This window comes from Convolutriloba macropyga, chromosome 2 (assembly GCF_964194025.1).
Source record: "Convolutriloba macropyga chromosome 2, txConMacr16.3, whole genome shotgun sequence".
Taxonomy (NCBI): Eukaryota; Metazoa; Xenacoelomorpha; order Acoela; family Convolutidae; genus Convolutriloba; species Convolutriloba macropyga.
Window position 1 is genome coordinate 54693229 of NC_134469.1, and position 27199 is coordinate 54720427.

At 33.6% G+C, this 27199-nt stretch overlaps 2 protein-coding genes across 4 annotated transcripts in view; one reads left to right on the plus strand and one right to left on the minus strand.

The window, feature by feature from the left end:
• The window catches only part of LOC142334506 (WD repeat-containing protein 13-like), a 224384-nt gene that overhangs the window by 55033 nt on the left and 142152 nt on the right, over window positions 1-27199 (plus strand). The gene's annotated exons all lie outside the window — the stretch shown is intronic.
• On the minus strand, window positions 1224-19323 carry LOC142335358 (uncharacterized). The gene is made up of 5 exons (XM_075383813.1): window positions 18986-19323; window positions 12245-12370; window positions 11833-11994; window positions 11357-11645; window positions 1224-1607 (listed from the first exon to the last, which is right to left on the minus strand). The coding sequence occupies exons 1-5, from the start codon at window positions 19255-19257 to the stop codon at window positions 1452-1454; spliced, it is 1005 nt and encodes a 334-aa protein (XP_075239928.1). The 5' UTR covers window positions 19258-19323; the 3' UTR covers window positions 1224-1451.

Consider the following 27199-nt stretch of genomic DNA (forward strand, 5'->3'; position numbering starts at 1 on the left):
AGCACCGAAACATATAGCTCGTAATATGGCCAAAAAAATTAAATATTTCTTGCAAAAGACCTTCATAAACTTCATGACCAATCAAACAAAAAACTCAAAAAACGACGAAAAACCGTGAAAAATTGCACCACTTTCGGTCAAAAAACTCCTAAAGACATTTTGAGCTTAATTAAGGTCTTCCCTGCAATTACACTACTCCAAGCACTTGAAGGACTACTAAAGCCAGTTTTGCGCCTCTAATGAAACTTAATTCCTTTTGGGTCTTTCCTGTTTATCCCGTTTCGAAAGACCGAAGTCATGAAAAAATGTGCGAAAAGAGTATTACAAAAAAAGACAGCGCCCCAATACAATCCAAGAGAAAGCCAGTGATAACCTCAGCTATCGCTTTGCGGCTATTTTTTGTCTGTTGAATAATTGCTTTCTCAGAGTTATAATGAAAACTCCACTTTGTTGTTTTTAAACTTTTATCATCCAATATAATTTATTTGATATATACATTAATTTATATATATATATATATATATATATATATATATATAGCATAGCCGGCAGATTGCCGGAAAATAGCCGCAATCGACGCTTGTGGCCTTCCATTGAATTGAAACAACTAAAGAAATTGAGTTAGCTTTGGACTGTCATTTTATGAGACACATGCCTTAATGGAGCTTTTTCGAAATTATTATTGGGAATCCAAAATTCAAAACTCAAGACTCTAATACTCAAGAATTAGGGCATTACTTAGATATACACTATTGACCTTTAACTAGTAAATATTCATAAAAAATGAAGTCCATTAAGCGAGTTCAGAAGTCATGTTTTTTGAGTGAGGTTAAGTCACGCAATTGACCTAAAAGCAGAACAAATGACGTCATGTACACAAATTTTAACTGCAAAGCAGTAGAAGTCATTGAACGTCAATTCCAAGACATCAGGCCGTAAGAATCATCGATAGAGACGACGAATTAAAAAAACCATTATGTCCCCAATAATAGCCGATATCGCTTCGCGGCTATTAAAAATACATATTATCAATACTACCCGCCGGTCTCAACCCCCCGTCTTTCCTGCTTTTCGTGTTTTTCCTCCAATTTTTTAAACATAAAAATCAAAAGTAGCCTCTAGTGGATGCCAAATTGCGTAAACATGCGTAAACATATAGTAAAATTTTGACTGAAGAAAAAAGCCAGCCTCGCGTATATATGACTTCATTTTGAAAAAAAATGTTGGAACAAAAACAAGTTTAATTGCAAATTTTCTCAGCCATATAGATTTAAATATTAAAGCAACTACTCCAAAGAGTCAAAGTAAAAGCAGTGAAACTGTCTTATGACTCAAAAAAATTAAGAAACGTCAATTAAACCTCATAGGGCACCAAAACATATCTGAAATAAATGATAAGAAAATGCCAATATAAAAGCAAAAGTAAAAGGAAAAATCTACGAGTGATTGTTTTAATGGGCTGCAGCTGTTGGTGGACAAACATTGCACGTGACTGAGGCCGGTGGGTTGGTGGGAACTGGCTTGGCAATCATCTTGTTGATAGCGGTCGCCATCTTCTTCCCATCAGCAACAGCTGGAGGAGCACCAGCCAAATACTGCTGAATTACCTTCAAATATACAAAGAACCAGTTTTATTATCTCACTGACTAACTTTGTGAAACGTGGTTGGGAAAGCGCAGTGGATTTGAATAGCTTTTTAAAAACACGGAACCCACAAAAGCACCTTAAAGCACGATAAAAATAGAAAAAACAGCTGGATGAATCCAGGAGCAGCCGCAACAATATGTGTTTAATGAAATCTTGACTCATCCGAACTGACCATTTAAAAAAGATTTGTAGAATAACTACAAACATAACTTAAAGAAAATAAAAACCAACTTTCAGCGTTTCTTCAACATAACCACTTTTCAAATGTAGAAAAACTTAAGAAATTAACACTTATGGTCAATTGTTTCGACCCACTTTAGTGGGGGAGGAACTATATTCTCAACAGGGTTTTTTTCATTCAGCCAATTTTCGTCGATCGATATATTCATCTTACAGTGTTATGAGTGGTATCATTAGAGAGCTTGTCAAGCGTAGAACTTTAAATTAAATATATTTTTTTGAATTTCGCTTTTTTCGAGCAGTTACGGAGGTTTAAAATTTCATGAACGTTAGCCTCACTTCCGTTGTTTTGTTAGCAATTTTGGAACTAAAATTTCAACAGCCTTTTGTTATAAATATCCAATTTAATTGGATATTTATCAAACAATATGTCATTTACTTTTGATATATTAAGATTTCTGTTTGCCAAAAATATCTATTACGCAATCATCTGGAAAAATGACTTTTTTAACAGTCGCGCAGCGATACTAAGTGCAGTTTTGGTCTAATCGCAAATTTTTGCAAAAAGATTCGAATTGTCTGTCCTTTCTAACGTTTTTGCATTTTTTTCATTGGAGAGTCTACCCTTTCTAAAACAATTTTTTAATCCGAATTAAAGAGAGATCTGTATTACTTTAGAGTTTCAATTAACGACAGGTCCCATTTATGTTCAAAGGAGGGCCAGTGAAAGTGAACAAATATTACGTTTTCTGAATAAAGCTTATGGTTTTTATTATCGCTGCGACGGAGTTTCCGCAAAATTTAAAAAAATTACATGTTGGTAGCATTTGATGTGCGTCTCTTACTCTAATGACTGCGTCCAATTAATACAAGCTCTAGTATACCATCTAGGGAGCTCTTAAAGAAACTATTAAATGGTTTCATTTGATAGCCAATAACTTGCTAATATAACTCAATAAGTATCTCGAATTCATCAATTAAATTTGATACATTCACTTCATTTGTCAAATTAGCTAGTCCGGTAACATTTGGAACAACTCCTCGCTTTAAAGGAGGGCAATCAGTAATAGCAAGACTAGCTTTGGTCGGTTTGTAATAAGGCGCTGTCCTTTTTTTGACCTTTTTGTTTTGTCATGTTATTTACAGGCCGGATTGATATCAAATCCAAATTGAATTCTTAGAAGATCAGACTTAGGCGCAAATAAAGGCCAAAACAAGATAATAGCAAAAAAATGGTTTCTGGCTTCTACTTCTTTGCGTAAAATTGTTTGTGACGTTTTGAATTTTGCCTGTCATCGTTCTTATTTTGTAGACTTTGACTTAGTCACAATAATAACATCACCAAATGCCTTCCTAAGCAGTAGAAAATTGATCTATTTCACATTTTTATTTGGCAGCTTATGGTTGTTATTACCTATGACTTTAAAAATTTTGTTTTCAAAACACTAAATGGTTTTTTTTGAGATTTCCCCTTATACTCCTCTATACTTATACTCTACCACTTTTTTAACGTAGTCTCCGCAAAAAAGGAGACTAAAAGAATAACTGTTTTATCAAATAAATAACTGTACTTTTGGCGTTGATACTAAAAGTTTACAGAACTTTTTATCGGGTATTTTCCAATCTTTGGGGATTATTGTTGTCTGACCCAATTCTCAAATTAAAAACACATTAATTACAAATCTTATATCAAATTAATGGCTGAATGAAAGCATACTTGACTTTATTTAATAAATTTAGCGAAAAGATTTTGTTGATTTGACAGGCTTCGAAACCATTTTCTAGCAATATTTAACTGACTTTTGCCTGTATTTGTTCTTTTTAGTCTTATGGCATTCTGGATAAGGACGTATCTCATTGGCTTTGCATGGCGGTATAAATTGATCTAGTTAATTTTTTCAGTTTATAGCTAATGGTTTTCATGACTTCGAATTTAAATTTTTTCACCAAGTATAAAAGTATTTCTTAACTTAGCCCTTCGTTTTTTCTACTTAGTAGGTTTTCTCAATAAAGACAGGTCCCATATCTTTGGTGAAATTCCGGTCAATTTGTTGAGTATATTTGTTATTTGATGCTAGGTTGACGTCTTTAGGTTGTCTTTTTTTGTAAATAAAGTAGCCATTGAGCTTTAGACGTAATTAATACTTGTTTTTATATGTTTTTTGTTGTTTAACTTAGCTCTTAGTCTCCTTAGTGGCCGCTACCATCAGCCTTCTCATAAGGCATTCTTCAATTTGTAGTGGTTTGAGATAAAAAGGGATTTTGAAATAGCATAGAACAATTATTTTCGAACAAAATACGAATTTTTGTGAAATTTTACATATCTTCCTCATTTGATGTTCAATCAATTGAAAAACGTGGTTGGACGGGGTCGGAACGTTCGAAGTTTTGGGTTGTTTTGCGCTATCTTTGATGCAAATTGAGGAATTTTTAAACGAGATGTTTTAATATTATCGATGTAAACACGATATACAAGAGGTTTTAAGATAGCAATTTGTACTGTTTTTTTTTCGCATTATTTTAATAATGATTTATGTTAGTAATTAAGCCATTTTAGCTGAGGCTGCTAAAAAACAGAAAGAATTAATTGGTTTTTGTTTTCAAATGTACATACTTAACACAAAACAAATTTTGTTTCGTAAAGCAGGTTTTTGGTTTCTGACTGTCTCGCCAGGTCAATATGCATATTTTGAACATTCCATATTTTGTTTAATCTGTTTTTCAATTTCATGAAAATGTGAAAACATTTCTGTCAATTCCTAAAATGAAAATGAGAACGCCTTCTTCTGTCAATCAGCGGATATAAGTCTTAATTAAACTCAGAAGAGAAGTCAGACAAAGCGGATACTGAAAGTCAAGACGCGCCGCAAATTCAACTAGAGAACCTCATTTGAAAATGGAACTGTCAATCTCTAAGACAGCACAATTAACTACTTTTGTCTAGTTCTGTACAATAAAAAAACTAGAATTTTATCAGCGTCCTACTAATTCATTTCAGTATGGCATGAAGCTTAGTGACAAAGAAAATCAATCAAGCCAAACAAACTAGAAAAATGGAGCTAATGAATTCCCGGATATTCAATAAACATAGCTGGCAGATTGCCAGAAAATAGCCACAATAGCTTTGTAGATCTGCAGTCTCAAAAAACAGTAAAAAAGACAGACCAAAAAAATTCGTCTTTTCATTGAAGGCCGATATGTTATATTTTGATTAAAAATCTGTATAAGTTTTTGCTGCCTCTATTAGCTAATCTCAAATAACCTTCATTTAGAGTGACACATACCCATTTGACCGTATTTCTTTGAATTAAAGTACATAAAAGTCAATTTCAAAGTGAGGAAGCCATTTTTGTGAGTGAGGTAAGTCAAGTGTGACCAAAAGTTTAATCACGCGAATGGAAAAAACTCGCTCCACTAAGAAAGAAAAATGACTTCACACACGCACTTCAGTTGAAATTGCATGAATGAATGAACAAAAAGCAGATTTGAAGTGATTGTGACGTCATATGGTCGTAACAAAAATCGCGACGACGAAATAAAAAAAACATAGCAGGACAAGTCATGACGTACAATACAAAGAATTTTCATTGACTAAACAGAAAACTAGACCACGAACGGACTATGAATGGATTGCGAAAAGCAATTAGAAAAAAATCCGATCCAAAAAATCGAAAAAACTGTAAAAATCAAAGTGAAATTGCCGCATGTGAACAAAAAACCACTAGCGAGAAAAATCACTACTCCAATTTGACTTCAAAAATCATGAAAATATGTGAACAGATCTTAAAAAAAACATAGCCGGAAGAATTCCGGAAACGACTCGAAGGAGAAAATTGCCCATACTTAAGACTAAAAAACTACAACAACCATTGTGAACCCTGAACCTCCACAAATGCCATAAAAATTTGAAGAATAGAAAGCGCATTCAAAAACAAATTGAACAAAAAAATAGAAAAACTTGAGTACTTTAGTATATTCTTTAATACCAAGAAAACTTTAGCCAATTGCTCTCTGCATATTCTTTAACTAACAAGCATCAAATCCCACTTAAAGCATTAAAACAAAAAACCATTAAACTTCGTCTAAAAATCAGCAAACTGATCAAAAACCTCCAAATTAGCATTAAACTCAAATAAACTACTTGAAACCTTCAATTCCTATCAAAGACAGCGCCCCAACACAATTCAAATTCTTTGAATTGTAAAAAAACCAAGAGAAGGCCAATAATAGCCCCAGCTATCGCTGTGCAGCTATTAAAAACTTGAAATTATTTTGAAATCCTTTTAAAAACTACACATGCGACTTAAGGTTCTGTCATAATCATTCAATATATTAAAGAAGTAAACAAAATTAAACGAAAATGAACCTGAAACTGAAGCGATTAGATTATTTCAGTCTAATACTTATTTGCGTTCAAATTGAATGAATTAATTCACTTAATATACTGCCATGAGACTTGATGTCTTTCACTGTTTCGTGTAATATGATATACATAAATGTTCAATCAAGAAATTCAGTGTCTCTTAAGAAGTAGATGCTGAAAAAACATAGCTGGCAGATTGCCAGAAAATAGCCGCAATAGATTCGTAGATCGGCAGTCTAAAAAAACAGTAAAAAAGACAGACAAAAAAATTCGTCTTTTCATTGAAGGCTGATCTGTTATATTTTGATTAAAAATCTGTATAAGTTATTGCTGCCTCTAATAGCTGATCTCAAATAACCTTCATTTAGAGTGACACACACCCATTTGACCTGATCTCTTTGAATTAAATTAAATAAAAGTCAATTTCAAAGTGAGGAAGTCATTTTTGAGAGTGAGGTAAGTCAAGTGTGACCAAAAATTTAATCACGCGCATGAACAAAAGAACTCGCTCCACTAAGAGCGAAAAATGACGTCACACATGCAATTCAGTTGAAATTGCATGAACGAATGAACAAAAAGTGGCTGTGACGTCATATGGTCGTAACAAAAATCATGACGACGAAATAAAAAAACATAGCCGGAAGAATTCCGGAAGCAACTCGAAGCGTAAAAACTTGACAAAAACCCTAATTGCAGCTGAAACCATTACCTTTTTTAATAAATCATAAACTCATTCTCAACATAAACTCATTCTCTCAATAATCACAACATCATTTCAAACTAATTCAAAAATTAAATTAATCATAGAAAAGCAACCGAGTAATATTTAAAGGCAAAAAAATGTTTAAGAACAATACCAAGGTCGGAAAAAATACAAAAAAAGTAATAAGTAGCAATTCTGGAAAAGGCTTTCTAGTAAACTCTTAGTACTGCCTGATGTTGAATGAAATCAATTGCAACCCAAGGAAATGACGAAAATCTAAGAAAAAGCCGAAATCACTCAATTTGTTAATAACTGAAAAAATCAATAAAACCAGTAAAAAATGTAGGTGCCAGGACCTAGCTAGAATGATACAAGCTAGATTGTGAAAAATATGGACACATTGTAAGGAACACCGTAACAAAGACTACTTCTTGATTTTTGAAAGTTCAAATCAAATTTTAAAATTTTGAAAGTTTAAAAATCAAATTTAAAAAAACAAGAAAAACTAACACCATTTCATTTTTCAGCACTCGAGACATAGAAAATACAACGATACAATCGAAACAAAAATCTATCCTCCTGAACAGATCAAAAAAAAGAAAAAGCAGAAATCAAACATACGAAACATTGAAACATTTTGCAAAAAAAGGTAAAAAAAAATTTTAGGACTGCATTTATAAAAAAAATTTAACTAATTTTCAAAAATTTAACGCTAAAAATTTATTGACGTTTTTATTGAAACGAAATTAAAGCCCCTCATGTTGCACAAAAATAATATTTCTAGTAATAAAAACCATAATACAGACAAAAAACTGAGAAAAATAGGAAAAAAACTACCAAAATCGGATTAGCATATGTACAATTTTATAAAACAAAATTACATCGAGGTAAAAAGAGGCATCGAGTATATGGATTGTCATTGGGAAGTTGTCATATTGACTGATTTTTGTCAAAAAGACATAAAAGTCAATTTCAAAGTGAGGAAGCCATTTTTGTGAGTGAGGTAAGTCAAGTGTGACCAAAAGTTTAATCACGCGAATGGAAAAAACTCGCTCCACTAAGAAAGAAAAATGACTTCACACACGCACTTCAGTTGAAATTGCAGGAATGAATGAACAAAAAGCAGATTTGAAGTGATTGTGACGTCATATGGTCGTAACAAAAATCGCGACGACGAAATAAAAAAAAACATAGCAGGACAAGTCATGACGTACAATACAAAGAATTTTCATTGACTAAACAGAAAACTAGACCACGAACGGACTATGAATGGATTGCGAAAAGCAATTAGAAAAAAATCCGATCCAAAAAATCGAAAAAACTGTAAAAATCAAAGTGAAATTGCCGCATGTGAACAAAAAACCACTAGCGAGAAAAATCACTACTCCAATTTGACTTCAAAAATCATGAAAATATGTGAACAGATCTTAAAAAAAACATAGCCGGAAGACCTAGCTAGAATGATACAAGCTAGATTGTGAAAAATATGGACACATTGTAAGGAACACCGTAACAAAGACTACTTCTTGATTTTTGAAAGTTCAAATCAAATTTTAAAATTTTGAAAGTTTAAAAATCAAATTTAAAAAAACAAGAAAAACTAACACCATTTCATTTTTCAGCACTCGAGACATAGAAAATACAACGATACAATCGAGACAAAAATCTATCCTCCTGAACAGATCAAAAAAAAGAAAAAGCAGAAATCAAACATACGAAACATTGAAACATTTTGCAAAAAAAGGTAAAAAAAAATTTTAGGACTGCATTTATAAAAAAAATTTAACTAATTTTCAAAAATTTAACGCTAAAAATTTATTGACGTTTTTATTGAAACGAAATTAAAGCCCCTCATGTTGCACAAAAATAATATTTCTAGTAATAAAAACCATAATACAGACAAAAAACTGAGAAAAATAGGAAAAAAACTACCAAAATCGGATTAGCATATGTACAATTTTATAAAACAAAATTACATCGAGGTAAAAAGAGGCATCGAGTATATGGATTGTCATTGGGAAGTTGTCATATTGACTGATTTTTGTCAAAAAGACGGCTAAAAGATCCAAAAATGAAGAAAATAATAGGAAAAAAGTCAAAAATTAATTAAAAAATCAAGAAATTTATGCCAATTTTTAATTTGAAACGCGTTTTCAGGCTCTGCAAAACACTGTGCTATTAATTTCCAAGGTTTACATTTCAATATAGTATCGAATAAACTTTATTTCTACAAGAAACCAAATTTAAAGCAAAAAAATTGGGCCACTTAGACGAAAAAACGGCTAAAAACGGTTGTCTATATGTGCCATTCAGTCAAAAACTACTTTTCAAAGTCAAAAAGTCATTCACTAAACGCAGCGCATGATCAAAAAACTTCTCTCGCTCAGAAAAATTAGTTCACACGGCAATTTTTCTCACTTTCGCTTTTAGGTCAAAACAGCGTCTGAACGAATAGTACTTCCGGTAAAAAAAAAAACCTTAAGAACATAGCCGGAAGAATTCCGGAAGCGACTCGAAGCGTCAAAAATTCACAAACAAAAACCTTAATTGCAGCGGAAGCCATTACTCTTTGTATCAAACCTTTAACTCATTACCTCCCCAGGTCTGATCTATTAATTGGTGAAACTTAAAACACTGTCACCGAGAGAAACAGGATGCAGCCAAATTTTATATTATTGAAAACGTTTGCTAACGTCGAAAAAAGTCCGAAATAGTCAAAATGGTCAAATAACTGCTCAACTGAAAAAACTAACAAGGCCATCAATTGCCCTCAAATAGCTCATGATACTAATCTCAAAAAGATCGCGAAAGCAATCGGCATATAATAATCAAGAAACTACGATAAATTTTTCAAAAAGAATGCTCAAATTTAAGTACCAGAAAATCACTACAATTAGATTTCTAATCACTCTATTTAAGACAAAAACAACACATACTTCTTGCTTGTTGTACATATGCTAGACAACATGATTTCATACTAATTGCAAAATTAAATTGATCATAGAAGACATAAGCAGCAGAATATTCAAAGGCAAAAAATCGTTTGAATTATTACCAAGGCCGGAAGAAAGTTGCAGTAAATAGTAAGAAGTGGAAATTTTTGAAAAGGATTGCTAGCAAACTCTCAGTACTGCCTTATGTTTAATGACAACAATTGCAAAACAAAGAAATTACGAAAATCTAAGAAAAAGCTGAAATGATTCAATTTTTTAACAACCGAAAAAATCAATACACCGAAAAAATGTAGGTGCCAGGAAAAAACTAGAATGATACTAACTAGAATGTGAAGAATATGGACACAATGTAAGGAACACTGTATTTAAAAGACATTCCTCAATTTTGAAAGTAGAAAAAAAAATTTAAAAATCAAGAAAAACGAATACATTTCGTTGTTCATTATTTGAGACATAGAAAAGATAACGAGTCATCCGATGCAAAGATCTATTCTCCTGAAGAGAACAAAGAATAGGAAAAAGCAGAATTCAAACAAAAAAATTGAAACATTTTGAAAAAAAAAGGTCAAAAAATTTTTAACACTGCATTTACGAAAAAGTTTTAAGTGTTTTTCAAAAACTTAACGCCAAAAAAAGATTGATATTGTATTGAAACGAAATTAAAGTCCCTCATGTTGCACAAAAAGACTATTTCTTGTGATTAAAACCAAAAAACAAACAAAAAACGGAGAAAAATCGGGAAAAAAACTACCAAAATCGGATTAGCAAATGTACAATTTTATAAAACAAAATTACATCGAGGTAGAAAGAGGCGTTGAGTATATGAATTGTCAAAAGGAAGTTGCTATATTATCTGATTTTTGACAAAAAGACGGTTAAAAGATCCAAAAATGAAGAAATTAATAGAAAAAAAGCCAAAAACTAACAAAAAAAATCAAGAAATATGTTCCAATTTTGAACTTCAAACTCATTTTCGGGCTCTGCAGAACACTGTGGTATCAATTTCTGAGGTTGGAATTTCAATATAGCATCGAATAAAATTTATTTCTACAAAAAACCAAATTACAGGCAAAAAAACTGGGCCACTTAGACGAAAAAAACGGCTAAAACGGTTATCTATATGTGCCATTCAGTCAAAAACTACTTTTTAAAGTCAAAAAGTCATTCACTAAACGCAGCGCATGATCAAAAAACTTCTCTCGCTCAGAAAAAATTAGTTCACACGGCAATTTTACTCACTTTCGCTTTTAGGTCAAAACAGCGTCTGAACGAATAGCATTTCCGGTAAAAAAAAAAAACCTTAAGAAAACCAATACTCCTCTTCGAGTCGTAAAAAACCAAGAGAAGGCCAATAATAGCCCCAGCTATCGCTGTGCGGCTATTAATAACAGGAACAACAAGGATAAGTACAGCATACGATTTAAAAAAACTACTCAGATAATAGAAAAAGTAAGGGGCAAATGGATAATAAATTATTTTGACCCTGCTTTCTACATCAGGAACTCTTACATCTTGAATGTTGCTCATCGTTTTCCTATAGCCATCTTGATAACCTCTGCGGACGTCAAAATTGCACCGCAGTTTTTTATTCTTTTCTGGATCTATGCACTTTGGGGGTACATAAGGGGTTTTCATGGCTTTCGCGTGTGACATAGTCTCCGAGTTGCGGGGCACTTGGAGGAATCTGATTGTCTGGTTGTTAGCTGCTGGGTATCTGGCCTGGCGAAGCATAATGAGAGTGTCCGCCATGTCCACTGTTTCGAAATACACATTAAAACGAGGAGGGTCGTCGTTCCGTCTGCAAAACAACAGAACTCCCATTTTTTGATAATTCAAGGTATATCAAACAACCACTGTTGCGTGTTCAAATGATTCATTTTTGCCAGGCTCTTTCGGTAGATCATTGCAAGGGTGCTATGGACGCTATTGAATATTTTTAAATTGACAATTAGGGTTTTCGGAAAAATCAAACTATAGAAATTTACTCAGGTGTTAGTAGTAGGATGGAGACACATCTAATTCCAGGAATCGATTCCAAAAATGGCTGCAATCCCTTCTTTGCTTCATCGGTGTCTGGAATGTCCTCCAGCTCTACGCCATTTGGCACAAATCGATCATCAAAATCTCTGAGGTCTTTGGGCTTGTACCTGTCACACAAATGCCAACAATCGTTTAACTATCATTTAATAAAGAGCACAGACCAATTCTAGTGCGCAAATTTTGAATGAAGAACTGTCAAAGATTTTTTTCATTGACAGTGCGGACACTCCGCCATGCGTTTAAATTCAGGGCAGTTAATTTTTTGTAAGATATAGAACGATGAAAAGTACGGGCGTGTCTAATACACAAGTACTTATCTTCTCAACGCAAGGGACGCCAGTGGTGGTTCAGACTGACCTCATAACGACAAGGTTCTCGAGTCCCTTCTGGTGATAGACTTGATTGAACTTCGACACAGCCTCCACTGTCTCCTCGTATTTACTCATTTTAACTTGACAGTAGACAAATGCGTTCTTCTGGTTGCTACAACAAGCAATTCATACTGAATTCTTTTTCGTTAAACACTCAACCGTTGGTTGACAAGCAGATAAAATATTAACTTAACCTCAGGCCGGTTTGTGAAAATGGGCGGCCACCTTTATTGCAAGAACAATACAACGTTTTAATAGCTCCAGCTTCTGTACCTAGTAGTAGTTCCAGTTCAACAGCAAATTTACCCAAACTAATCAATAAATGATCATAAGTTTTACCGATGCCCCCGTTCAGTTCCTAGGCTTGTTATTCTGACGAGAGGTACCAATCGATGCTTTCACATACTGTGAAGTTAAAAGAATCAGATTATTTTTCCTACGAAACGGGAGTTCGCTAAAGAAAACAGTTAAAAGCTACGAAATTAAGAACTATGATTCGGACTTTTTTGTGCCTACTTTCGATTTTTTTTTAAGATTCCCAGAAAACATCCCTCAATTTCCAACCTCCCCACACATGCAAATAGAATCGAGAAAAATGTCTCCGCTAAAATTTTTAGTCTTTTTAAAGTTTTTGAGGTTGAATCAGTGTTATTTTTGTAGCACTTTGATAGGTGTTTGGCTATTTAAAGAACTCAACAAAAACTCAATTTTAAAATGTCAGTTTCTTCCTGACAAAAAAAGCAAAACGGAAACAAAAGTGTTCTCAAAACCTACTATAACGTGTGGTTTACCTTCCATCGCATTTCCTGAATTTTGAACATCCCACTTTTTTAGTACTTCCAAAGCCAATCCTTCGAAGTTTTCTGTTCCAAGAGTAGTATTTTAGCATTGGGTGTAACAAATCACAATTTCTAGTCAAGTTTGCACCAGACGTGTCAAAACATCCAATTTACCATTTGTTTAAAAACCTTGTTCCAACACCATTTAATGACGCAACAGTTCAGTGCTAATTTTCCTGCAGTATGAGAGAAATAATTCATAATTCTAGAAAAACTCATAGAATGCATACATTTCGTCGACATTCTTTGCGTCTGATGTTTTAAATTTTTCAGCGTCTGATGTTTTAAATTTTTCAATAAAAACTATGCGAATATTCCGACAGGCATAAAATGTTCCCACATTCCATGATTTCCCATTCTCTATAGATTGCATTATCACTAGAAATTTTCCGAAAAATTTTTCAGGGTAAGACAAGAACCCACTAAAACATAGCCGAAAGATTGCCGAAAAATGACCACCGTTGACCCAACAGACCGAGGTTGAAATAGTTGGAGAAAAATAAAGAGAAAAATTGACGACCGCCTAAATTAAACTCTTGAGTGTTAAAAAAGGGACAAATTCATTAGACATGATGGATATAGACAATTCAGCCTCTAAATTGGAGAGCATAAAATTAATAGCAGTTGGCAATACACTCTAAGAAACTTAGGGAAATTTGATAATTTACTGCGGTAAGTCTTAAAACAATGGCTACTACAGCACGCGCGTTCATCCCGTTTCCTTCTACTTTCAGTTTTGAACCCGGACGTAATTGGGCAAATTTTGCTGACTGCAATCTCAATTCCAATCAGTTGAAGATGTGGGTGAGGCAAGTCAGCAGTCAAACGTGAAAGTGTTGACTTAGGTGTCAAAAAGTGTTTTTTCCAGCAGTTTCATTAGATTCGATAAATACGGTGATATTAGATCCTAAATTGGATAAAATAGGCTGAATAATATTACCAAATTTGAGTAAACTCAGCCAATTCAAAAATTAAGCGCACTAAGTCTTTAAAGTTTAAAAGATATCCGGGTTTTATTTGTTTATCCCGTTTCGTTTGATTTTGCCTTGTCCTGGAACGTAATTGAGAAAACCTGCTGAGATTTATTCCTTTCAATTGAAACATTGAGTGAGGTACGTCAGATAGCAAACGTGAAAGTCGATAAAGTCAGAAAACGCCATCCAAAGGTAGAACGAATTTGAAGAAAAAAAACGAGATGGTTTAAATAGCCGTTGAGAAGCTGAGGGCAGCTACTGAACAAAGTAAAAACAACAGACAAACTAACAAAAAGGACCATTATAGGCGCTAATCATGTAACTAAAAATTCTAAAAACCCATTACATGACAAACTTTCACTTATTAACATCTAAAAACTTTTTTTCACTGCAGAAGACAAATAAACATCAAAAAATAACCATATAAATTTTATTTCAAAAAGGTTTCGGAGTGACAAAAACTCAGCAAAAAGCTGAACACATTTATTAGGAACTGTTTAGTATCAATAGAAAGCTTATGAGACCTGCCAAAAATTTTACATCAAAAATATTAAAAAAACACGGCCAAAACAAAATTTTTCCTTTCTCAAACAAACTGTAAAACAAAAGATATTAACTACTAGCTGAAAATGTGAAACTTGAAAAACTAACATCTTATTAAGAAATGATGCCAAAGTCGTTGAAAACAAACAAACGAACTAAAAAAATCAATAGACTCATTGAAAACTGATTGAAGAGACAAGGAGACTAGTTAAGAGCGACACTGAGAGGCAGAAAAAATATTCAAAAACGGGCAAAACATCAAACGTTTTTTAAATAAATAGTGTCAGAGTCGTTAAAAATCAGAGGTGATAATTCAAACCGTTAAATTGTTTTGATTACTCGTAAACAGAGAACTAATTAGACCAACCAATAACGATATTAGGTAATAGGGCAGCACGAACAACTGAAGGAACATACAAAACTGAAAAACTCAGTGACAATGGTTGAAAACAAGTAAATTCAAAGCGGTTAAAAACGATGGATATGAACGGCAACCGTTACAAAAACTTCCGATATAATTAATCACAAAGTTAATTAATTCTTTCATTATCTGTACTAGGTGATAGTGCAACAGAAAATATGTCAGAAACGGGAACACAAATCAGATAATTTTTGAAAACAAGTAGGGTCTAAGTTTTAAGGTTAAAAAATTAAAAAACAGTAAAAACAAAAAAACAGCTCCAAATACGACTAATCAGAGATCCTAAGAGACGTATTCTTAATATTTATTAACAGGACTTCATAAAAAATATAAAAACGGGAAATAATTTAAAAAAAAACAGCTATAATTAAAATAGTTTATAATTAAAATAATCCATTATCTGTCCTTTAGTGAATTTAAAATTCAAAAATGCGCCATTAGAAGAAGTTTCTGATCTTTTGAAAAAAATTCGCGCCGAAAGATAAAGAGTAAAAACAAGTGAAGAGCCATTATTAAAAATCTAGAAAACAAAAAAATCAATTAAATGTTCTTCACGCACGCCATTTTTCGGCAGGTTAGAAAAAATTTTCCGCCTTTAAATACTTGCTTATATACTACTTTAGCGTGACCGAAATCACTATTCTAATTTGACCTCCCATTGACAACGAATTCATAAAACTGAACAGATCTTTGAGACAGCGCACCAATACAATTTAAATCATTTAGAAGAACTCCTCAACAAAAAGCAGTTGAGAAGCTGAAAGCGGCAACTAAAAAAGAAAAAATTGTAAACCAATAGAATTACAAAAAATAGCAGGCAGATTGCAAGAAAATAGTCGCAAAGCTGCGTCGGTCAAAGAGACCAAAAACGATATCCATCGTTTTTGATCTCTTTGACAGACCAAAAACAATGGATATGAACGAAAACCGCTAAAAAGCTTCCAATATAATTAACTACAGAGCCAATGAATCCTTTCATAAACGATACTAGTTGATAGTACAACAGAAATCACATCAGAAGGGGGAGCAAAAATCAGATAATTTTTGAAAACAAGTAGAGTGGTTTTTTTTTAAAAAAACTAAAAACTGAAAACATGAAACAGTTCCAAATAGGCCTAATCAGAGAGCCGAAGAATAGTATTGTTATTGATATATAGTAGCATGACACCATGAAAAACTATTAAAAAAACGGAAAATGATATTTTAAAAGACGAGTTTTTGATAAAGTTACATTTTAATTAAGAATCTGTATAAGATATTGCTTCCTCCATTAGCTGCTTTCAAATAACCTTCATTTAGAGTGACACAAATTCACTGCACCTTATCTCTTTTACTTAAAAAAATAAAAGTTAACTTCAAAGCGAGGAAGTCATTTTTGAGAGTAAGGTAAGTCATGTGTGACAAAAAATTTAATCGCGCGAATGAACAAAAAAAAATCGCTCCACTAAGAGTGAGAAACTTCAGTTAAAATTGCCTGAACGAATGAACAAAAAATAGATTTGGTATGGTTGTGACGTCATATGGTCGTAACAAACTCTTGAAGAAATAAATAAAAAACCAAGAGAAGGCCAATAATAGCCCCAGCTAACGCTGTGGGGCTATTAATAACGAACAATTGTCTTCGAGTGTAAGACGACTTTGCTGAAGTGAAAATTATATGTTTCACATACGGAAGAGCGATTCTCAAGGCAACAATTTCAAATCGTTTTTTCCCGATTGTATTTTTTGATGACAAAACTTCAAACATAAAACTTTAAAGCATATACCAAGTCTAAAATTAATCTGGACTGGCTATTTGTGCTGTACAACTATGCCAAAATCAGTCTCTTCAAACTCATCAATCACCAATTCTATCTCGATTGGGATTCAAACAAAAAAGAAATGTCATAACTCAAGAACGCAGCTGCGAACATAGACGTCTGTTTTAAATTAACGATAGTAGTAGTAGTAGTAGTAGTAGTAGTAGTAGTAGTAGTAGTAGTAGTAGTAGTGGTAGTAGTAGTAGTAGTAGTAGTAGTAGTAGTAGTAGTAGTAGTAGTAAATCAGTCTTTTGAGGTATCTCTTCAAGCGTGTTGAGTCCCAATCTGGATATCAGAGTACAGCTGAATGTAGCTCATCAAGTTTGATAGACAGTTTTTAGATTGCCATTGGACAGAGGGTTCATTCTAATTTCTTCTAGTTATTGCAGTTTGAGCAGTTGCAAATTATCCGCCAGGTGTAATTATTATCGTAGTTCTATTAATTGGCAAAGAAACTCCAGTAGAGATCGCTAATTGTCCTTTTCAATTCACTTCCAAAATAACAAAATTTTGTTGATGTTATATAAGAACTTTGTTCGATGAAGTAATTTTAGTCGGATTTCAACAATCGGTTTTGTTTAAATTTATTTTCTCCCGGACTCTATTGTCTTGTTGTGTCGTTGCATGCTTTTCCGAATGCAATTGAAACACCATAATAGGAACTTATTAGCGATAAAAAAGAGTAGCAGGTCGTTCATCTCCACATAGAGACTAGGAGATACTAATTTAAGTTTTATTAGTCCTTTGTACCCGCGGATGGAGGGAAGAAGCCACATTCATACCAATACTTGCACGCTTTCAAATTTCATAAAGTTAGTTTTGTTGGGGAGCCATGCCTGCGAGCAATACGTAGGCACAAGGTATCCTCTACATGAATGCAATTTATTTGTCCATGAACAGATGGACGACACGTTACGTTTGAGATGAAAGAATGCACTGGTAGCTTTTTGTACACGCCTACCACAAAATTCACTCCAGGGCAGACTAGGTGTTACCATAAGGCCTAAATCTTTTTGCACATGCGTCGCTTCAAGTTTGATGTTGTTTAAAAATGTGCTCATATTTCCCTTTGATTTAAGTTTACATTTGCTTGTGTTTGTTTCCATACACTTTTCGTAACACCAAATATCGAGTTGCTCTGCGCATGCGGATAGATCTTGATTTGTCATGGCTATTAACTTAATTATTAATTCAATTAATTATTATTAATTATTAACCCAATTAGAATTAAGAGAAAACCCAACAGATTTTCATTTTGAATAATTGGTGTAATGTTGTATTTAGACATTGAAATTGACTTACTTAATTGCGTCTTCTAAAAAAATCCAATAAACAGCATTCAATAGCGTGAGCACTTACAGCTGAATGAACAAAAAGCAAAAACGGCTTCAACAAATCTTGACAAAAATATATCAGGATAAGCACTGAATTACACTTCAAAAAATTTTCATTGACAAAACCAAATGACAAGCCAAAATGCACAAAAATGGCGTTTTGAAACCATTTGCAAAAAATCGTCGCAAAACTCGAAAAAAAAACTAACTTTCACTTTAAATAAAAGGCAACAGCAATTATTCATCGATTGAAGCATCTAATTTTTTCGCTCCCTTTACTTCTTCGACGTGCAAATGTCAACACTCAAATTTGACTTTAATTGAAATTTGTGAACTTATCTTTAAGTAAAGCCCTCCTGCAACTCAAACTATTCAAATTGTGAAATCGCTTCACAAAGAGAAGTCTAATAGCAACTTATCAGCTACCACTTTCCCACTCAATAAAAACCAAGGGAACGAGAGAACAGCCAGAAAAATGCACCTGCCTATAATTATGTGAGACAACAGTGATCAAGCATATAATGAAAAGAACTACTCATAAAAATGACTATCCGGAATTTCACCATGAGAAGTGCTTTTGTAGAATCAATCGGTTCTGTGATAGGACACACCTCGTAATTTGACTCACAAATTTGCCTCCCATAATTGGCCAAACTATTTCGTAGTATGATGCCTCAAATTCGTTTGAGCACTGAACTTTAGATAAATATGCCACTTTTATCATCAACTTGCAATAAATCAGTTGCATAGGGAGTGAAGCAAAATGTTTTAATCGGTGTAAAAGAGAAAGCGTGAACTAATTGATTCAATTACTCACTCAGCATCATCTATGTTTGCATACTCCTCGATAACATTGATCTCCTGCGGAGACCCAAACTGCACAAAATGCAACCTCAGTTGCTCATCTGAAACCTCCTTGTGGTCGAAGCCAGTGGCATATATCCACAGCAGATCAATACACTCATTTAACTCTGCCATAGGAGACTCTGTAGCTGAATTCGAGTTGTTTTCGTCGCGAGGATGACTTGTTTGTTTGCCATTCGTGGCGGATGCAGGACCTCTGGAATCATCTGTTGCAAAACGCTTCATGTCACTAACACTTCTCAATATCCCGCGCCAGTCAATCAACACCCAATCTATAATCACACTAATCCTGCTCAAGTCTTGAAAAATTCATACCTCAAATCATTAACTAAGAATGCAGTTTTCGGTTTCGTTCTTTCAACTGGATAAAAACGAATGCCATGGACAGCGGTCCCCTGAGGCCCGTACCCACTAGATGTCTAAAATTTGACGTATTTTTGTTTCTTTGGTGCATGGGAATACTATGCGCAGTGTTGAATGTAACGATTAACAATGTATTATTTCTGATAGATTACATAACCATTACATAACTTTTGGCTTGCTTTTATGTCGGCTTACTTTGCGTTCACCTTAGAAAATGACACGTGCTCCAAGTCCGCGTAACAGTTTTATGCCCACTAATCTGGTTGCGACAAAATGTACAACTTTCACCGTACACATTACTTTATCAGCTATGAAAGTGTTGCAATATCAGTGGTCAAAAAGTTCGCAGCACTTTGGATATAATATATATATATATATATATATATATATATATATATATATATATATATATATATATATATATATAAAATTGATAGAGAAATTTCAAAAAATAGTATTCCCCTGGCAAGCGGGGATTTTTGTCAGGAATGGAGAATAAGATGAAACAAAATTGATCTCAGTTGAGATCGAATACAAAAACAAATAACATTGTGAAATCATGGAAAGAACAAATGGAATAATTTCCATCAACGGGCATCGATGTTAGTTCGCTTTTCATCTTGCATAGCAACCATTGACTGCGAAACATTAAACATTTACACTCACATCTGGATGCCGCGCCAGCCATGTCCAAAGTCTGTCAAAACAATCATTAAAAAGTGGAACTTACAAAATATGAATTTAAGTAATACCGCCTCTTACTCATTATTCAAGTGACAATTCTTAAAAAATAATTAAACAAGTTTTCAGTTCAACCATAATAGGAAGCCCATTTTCCTTTCCAACTTCACTGGTGATTAATTTTAACTCGGTTTCGCTATTGTCTTTGGAAAAACTCAAAAACTGAGGGGCTGAAACTGACATCTACCAACAATTAAAATTGCACAAGAGAGTCAGCTGCACGTTTTTCTCAATTTTGACAACCAAGTATCAATCAGATTTCCCCAATGTCACATTTTAACCTTTTCGAATCTTTTGCTAGCACTTATATTGCCCATAGGTTTGCTCAGCTTTAAAAGAGTTGAATTTGCAGCCGACAAAAACAACTATCCAATAAGGGCTTTAACAAAACAAATTAGTTCAGAACATAAACTTATTTTTAATTATTTTCTATTTTAAAATTCTTTACTGTCATTTTTTTACAGATAAAACTCAGCCAATCAGCTTCATCATTCAAAGTCTGAGATTTATACTTTTCTGTATGTGTAAAAAGCAGTTGCGCTTCTGGGGTTCAAAATCAAAATTTGCTGAAAGTGAACACAACTTTTGTCCATTTCGTTGTATACATTATCTTGTATCTTTCCGATAGTTTAAATAATCATTCATTCGCGATGACAGCACAAGAAACCTGTGAAACTGTTCATTAAGCAGTTGTGATTTTGGTTCCAGCATAGCAATTTTATTTCAAAGCAAACGGCAAGAGGCGCGAGTTTTTCACGCTTGTAGCACCTTTACTAGCAATAACATGCGCTTCTTTAGAAAAGAAACGTTAATTTAGCTTCTTTATGCCAAAACGTACTGTGCAGCAACTTTTTTGTTACAGTTTGCAGCCTTGACATGTACTGTTGATCAGGGGAATATGAAATCGAAGAATGCTACTTACTGCTAGAAACACCAGGTCAGGAAAACTACCCTAATGCAGCATTTTAATGATTAATTTGAGGAAATATTTTAATTAATGTTGCAGAAAAAACTTATGGTGAAATCTTACCTTTTTAAGCGATGGAATAAGGACTCTCTTGCTGTCATTAAGGACTTTCCCGGTTTTTCACTATTATCTCCCTCATTATAAAATTTCATCTTTATTTTTTAATACATTTTCTAGTTCTGTTAAAAACATGAGCGCCAGAAAACCAGAAAACTACACGGTAAACGCCTTTATCATTGAAGGTCACCAACTTGCTTACAAACCCTAGGGATAAAACGAAAAGAGAGTATAAATGAAAAACATACTAAAATAAAAATTTTTAATGAAAACTCAAAAACAATTAACCGCAAAACAATTGAACGTCTGTTTCACTTGAAAAAGATTGGGACCTGTCATAAACGTGATTTAGCTACATGTTGACGATGATATTGTTCAAAAATAGACTGATGTTATTTTAAAAACGAATATATAATTGGATTCATTAAGCGCCATACGTTATCAACTGAAAGCATTAGAATAGTTTCCACAAAACCTCTTTAGATTACCGACTGAACCTTTGAGCAATGAGACTAAAACATCAGACATCAAAGAACACCAAATGCAGGCAAAACTCAAGAATTTATCAAAAAGTTTAAGTGAACTTTGTCGGAGCCCTAAAAACTTTTCTAAAATATTTGTTTAATGGGCCTAGTTCGAACATAATTGAAAATGAAAAATTACAGCGCCTCAAAAAAACCGAATCAATCTTGATTGTAAAATCTACAACGAGATCAAAACGGGCTTCACTATTACTGCATTTCCATTGAAAACACTCAACTGTTCAAAATCTTAAGAGTAAGACAAAATTTGACAGAAGAAAATCTATCAAAAATAGATGCATTTTTGATAGAAGTTGATTTAAATTAGCAAAAGGGCAGAAAAATTTCACAAACAAAATAACTATTGATAATCATAAGCATCGCTCTCATCTGAGTAAGCATCGCTCTCATCATTGCGTCAGTAGGTTTTAAGGTCTGTACTTCGTCAGATTTGGGGGGAAAAGCTGAAATTCAAAAATTTAGCCAAAAAAGTCGGACCGAACAGTTGAACAACCCTCCGCTATCTTTGAATCTAAAAACAGAAAATTTCCAATATTAACTTCAACGCATTTTTGTAAAGCAAAATTGATGAAAAATTGAGCAAAAGTTATGGCAAATGCGAACAAGAACAACAGAAATCGACCAAATGTTCACAAAACCTCGATAACTCCTCAAAATTAGAAAATATTTTGAATTTGATTTTTTAAGCTTGACGCTCTTTCTAATGATACTACTCACCACTCCCTACAGTTATGATCGATCTGCCAATATTCAGTGATCAGGAATAACTTGAGCATACAGTCCCCCAGACCCTAAGGAATGGTCGGAAGATTAATGCATCTGAAGGAGTGGTCGAAAGCAGTTGCTTACTTATTCATGAACTGAATTGAAACTTTTGCACTGCTTACGTAAAAATCATGGCCAAATTCGCGCTTGAAACCGAAATTTGTTCTATTACTGACAAAAAATTGCGAAACATTCTTTCTTATTTCCATAAAGAATTTCTTGAAAAAGACACCCAAATAGTTTCTGACTAACCAAGTTAGTCAGAGAACTGGAATCAAGAGTGTCTCAGCTGGAGCGGTATAGTTCCAAAGACACAATCATTATAAATGTCCCCCCTTTGCAACTTGGTAACGCCAACAAAATAGATCGAATTCTAATTTTCTGAAAAAAATGCTTGAACTATTTCATGACTACGGACACAATCAAAGCATGTCATCCTCTGGGTAATTGGAAAGATAGCACCCCCACTCCGGTTATTGTCAAATTTATTCATTACAACGATAAAAAAGAATTAAACAATCGTCGACCAATGTACGCGAATTTTAGGAACCCCCAAAATGGTTAACCGGTATATATGCAGGAACGTCGCCCCTAACATGCTTCGGCAATTCAAAAGCGGGCTAACGAACTGGATTTGGCCACCACGACCTACAACTTTAGAGTAAAAATGTTTTTAAAAATTGGAAATGGTTGTTTAACACAACCTGTTGATAGTGTGAAAGCACTTGAAGATCTTGAATCAAGGGCAAAAAGAAAATATCTCCGTATCAACGCAACCAAGTCAACAACTGGAATCTATATCAAGTGCCAAGTCAGCGACAAAACAAAGGACAAGGCGATGTAATTGAAATTCATAATTGTATCAAAATTTATCATCTGAGAGCAACATCTGCTGGAAAAAAATTTAAAGACAACGACACTCCACCCAATAGATGAGTGTCCAAACATAAAGAACGCGGTTTAAAAAACAGACGCAGTGTACGATTCCTTTTCGGCTTTCTGTTTTCGTAAAATTTTTAATATCAAGTAATTGGACAATCATCTAATACTTGGAAATCGAAAAACACCCGAAATTGCTTTTGTTTATAAACGTGCAACCCTTAAGATCCCATCATGACCAAGTTTGCTGTCAACTAGAAACGCCCGAAACCAAACCAGCTGTAAAAGCTATGCGAAACCTGGCTCTGATAATGATCCCTAGATTTGTATTTCATAACAGGGTATCAACCATTGATAGTAAAAAAGAAGCGACAAAAAATGAGGAGTTGGCTTTTTCTGGAGCATCTACTAACCATAGAAAGCGGATAAAAGCGAACAAACTTCTGTGTTCTATACATAAACTCTCTCTAAAAAAATCAATCTCTCTTTGAGAGTTTGCTGTTCAATATAAACGCAATGAAAGAGAAAAAAATGATTGTGGTGATTTTAACAATGATATCTCTGATACATACCATCAACAGTACAACAAATTTATCAATTCATTTAACTATGAACTGCAAAACGCAGAACCCACAAGAGTAACTAAGTTTACGAGCAAATGTATCAATCATATTTTGTCAAAACAACCAGAAAAAATATCAACCCTGAAAAGGAATTTCAGCGAACATTGCACTCCAATTTATAAATTTGAACTTTTAGTCTCTAGCTCTCAATCTAATGAATTTTATTACAGTCGTAAATTAAAATTTTTTGAGATTGAGCAAAATTATTTGAATCTCCTCTTCATTCTCCAACATAGGTTAAACAAGACGAATGATCATGATCATCAAAGTTCTTGGTGTGAACTAAGTTCAATCATTCTACAAGTTTTTGATGATAAATGCCCAATTAAGAAAAAAAAATCTTCAAAAACAGTTGGATGACAAACAAGTTGAAAAATCCCGTCAGCAAGAGAGATCATGCGCATGATACACTCATATCTCACCCAAATAGTACTAATGAAGTCCGGTTCAAACAATTAACGTAATTAGGTAACAAATGAAGTGCGAATTGCTCGCAAACACTATAATGAAAAATTGACTATATCAGGTAGTTCAGCACAAAAACTTAAATTGTTCAAAGAATGCCTAGGTCAAAGGAAGAAATCAGTAGAAGACATTGATGTGGAAAAATTTAATTACTTTTTTATCGACTTAAGGAAGAAAGTGAGTAACACAAATTTTCACAATGTAGATAATGAGCCAGGTTTACCATGTCACGACAAAACTTTTTTATTTCCTGTTGACACCAAGGAAATATTCAACATAAGATGTTCATTGAAAAACAAAAGCTCAGCGGGCCATGATGGGATTGGTAACAAACTTTTAAACTTGTAGCTTCAGTAGTCAGCTATAATGTGGCTAGGCTGATTAATAGGAGCACTCAAGAAGGATTTTTCCCGGTTTGTCAAACAGTTAAGGTAATTCCACTACATAAAGATGGAAATTTTGAAAACCCTTCAAACTATCGATCAATCAGTCTATTATCATCCCTAACTAAAGTGTTTGAAAAAGTCAAGGATACAAGGATGGTTGAATTCCCCGAAAAACATCACATCAACTCTTCTCAAATGAAAAGTTCGGATTTGCGCCAAAACGCTCATGCGCGCACGCCATCGCCTCAGTTCCATAACTGATGCGAAAAGTTATTGAATCATCAAAAATGGGTTTTGCTTGCTTCGGTGACTTTCAAAAGGCATTTGAAACAATTAATCATTCACTTCTTAGGAAGAAAATACAAAATCTAGGCTTTCGAGGAAAAATTAATACACTCATTGATTCATTCCGGTCAGATAGATCACAATTTGTAGTCCAAGGATCAAAAGAGTCCAAAAAATGGAAATTAATGTAGGTGTTCCATAAAAATTAATTTTGGGTCCGTTGCTGTTTCTTTTGTTTATCAATGATCTGCCTCAAAATGTTCCAGGAAGTTCAAAAATAGCACTTTTTGCAACGACATAACAATTTTAACATCAGGCATAAATTTGGAAATTGAGGAAAAGCTCACTAATGACGTGAAAAAATGTGAAAATTGGTCTTCAAGAAACAAACTTGTCATTAACAGTCAGAAATGTAAAGTTATGGGTTTCGGTCGGAATGTACGAAAATCAAAAAATCTGCTATTAGGCGAACTGCTTGAAGAAGTTGTTCCGTTTAAATATCTAGGAGTGTTCATAGATAAGCATCTCAATTTTGGTCTACACATGGAACATGTTGACAAAAAATTAGCAAAATTCAACGGAATGCTGTTCCGCGCCAGAACCTTTTTCTCGAAAACTTTTTTATTACAAATGTATAATAGTTACGCCAAACCAATGATATCCTATGTCATTTTAGCTTACGGTTCAGTAAAAAAAAGCTCTATTTTGTTTACGAAAACGCATTTTAAAGACTATCTTTTTCAAGAAGAGAGGAGACCATGTACGGTATCTTTTTAAGCGTTAACGGACAACAGCGTCAAAATATAAATCAGTTTTTGATTTATATTTTGTCGCTCTTGTAAAAGAGATCCTGGATCACATTACAAAAGTTTCTCCTCTCCATTGAATTTTCTTGATGTTGATAGTAACAGGCCGAACACGCGGGCATCCATTAAGTCACTCATCCCTTTTCCAAAAGTCAAAACACAGACTCAGAAAAAATCCTTGAGATTTTCAATCCTAAAAATGTTTAACTACCTTGCTAAAAAAATAATTCAAACAAATATCTAAAAACGAAATTTTTCGATTCGAATTAAACATAGGGCATATTATTTGGACAGTAAAGATGTTTTTTGATATGTTTTATTAGGTATTGCACGTTTTTTTTCTCTGGGCACCTCTTGTAGAGTCAATTGACTCGTATGGTGGCCAAGGTGGCAAAGTGATTGAACTTTATATTCTGTACAAAAACTCTCTATATCGTCTACCATCTGAATTTAAATCTAATCTAATCTAATCTAATCTGTTCATTAATCAAAGAAAGTCGGGAAATTATTTAAAACTTGGTACATTTGGTTTATTAAGCCTTCAAGTTTACGTAGGTTTTTGACAGTGTATCATAGGACATTCGCATCAAAAAGTTAAAAAGGACGACTGAACAATTTTTTGAACTTAAACTTTCATCTTTTCGTAACTTTTTAATATTTCGGCGAAGTTTTGTCTTTCGATTTTAGTTGTACAGATAACTAGGGTCTGCAGATGTCTATAAAAGAAGATTGCTTAATTGTAGGATAGAAATAGTAGGATTCCATAATAGATCAAAAAAGCCGCATTAGTGAGAACTATATGGAATCATACATGCTTGCCTAAAGCAAATTGCTTTATTTAGCCTCACTTAAATACAAAAAGAAATTAGTAAAAACAGTTTCTTTGCTTGTTTAGTTTTTAGCTATCATTAGCTTTCTGTGATTGGATGTCAAAGATCTATTGTTGCTATTTTTCGGCAAACCGGTGTCCATTGTTAGAAAATTTTGCAAGAGCGAGGTCGCAACTAGCTGTGCGAAAAATGACGTGGACATTAATTTGACTGACCTTATATCTATTTAAAGGTTCGGTCACGTTAAAAAAATTGTCCCTTCTTTCTTTCTTTCTTAATTGAACAGGCTACTTTCATTCATCGTGCAAAGAAAATATTTATTCACGCCGCCAAAATTCACTCGATCGGAATAAATACGCGTGCATGCAAATACAATCACATTCTTCTGATAGAGCATTAAATTTTTCGACTGTTTTAAGCTGATTTGGAGCGCGCTGATCCACAAACTAGAGGACAAG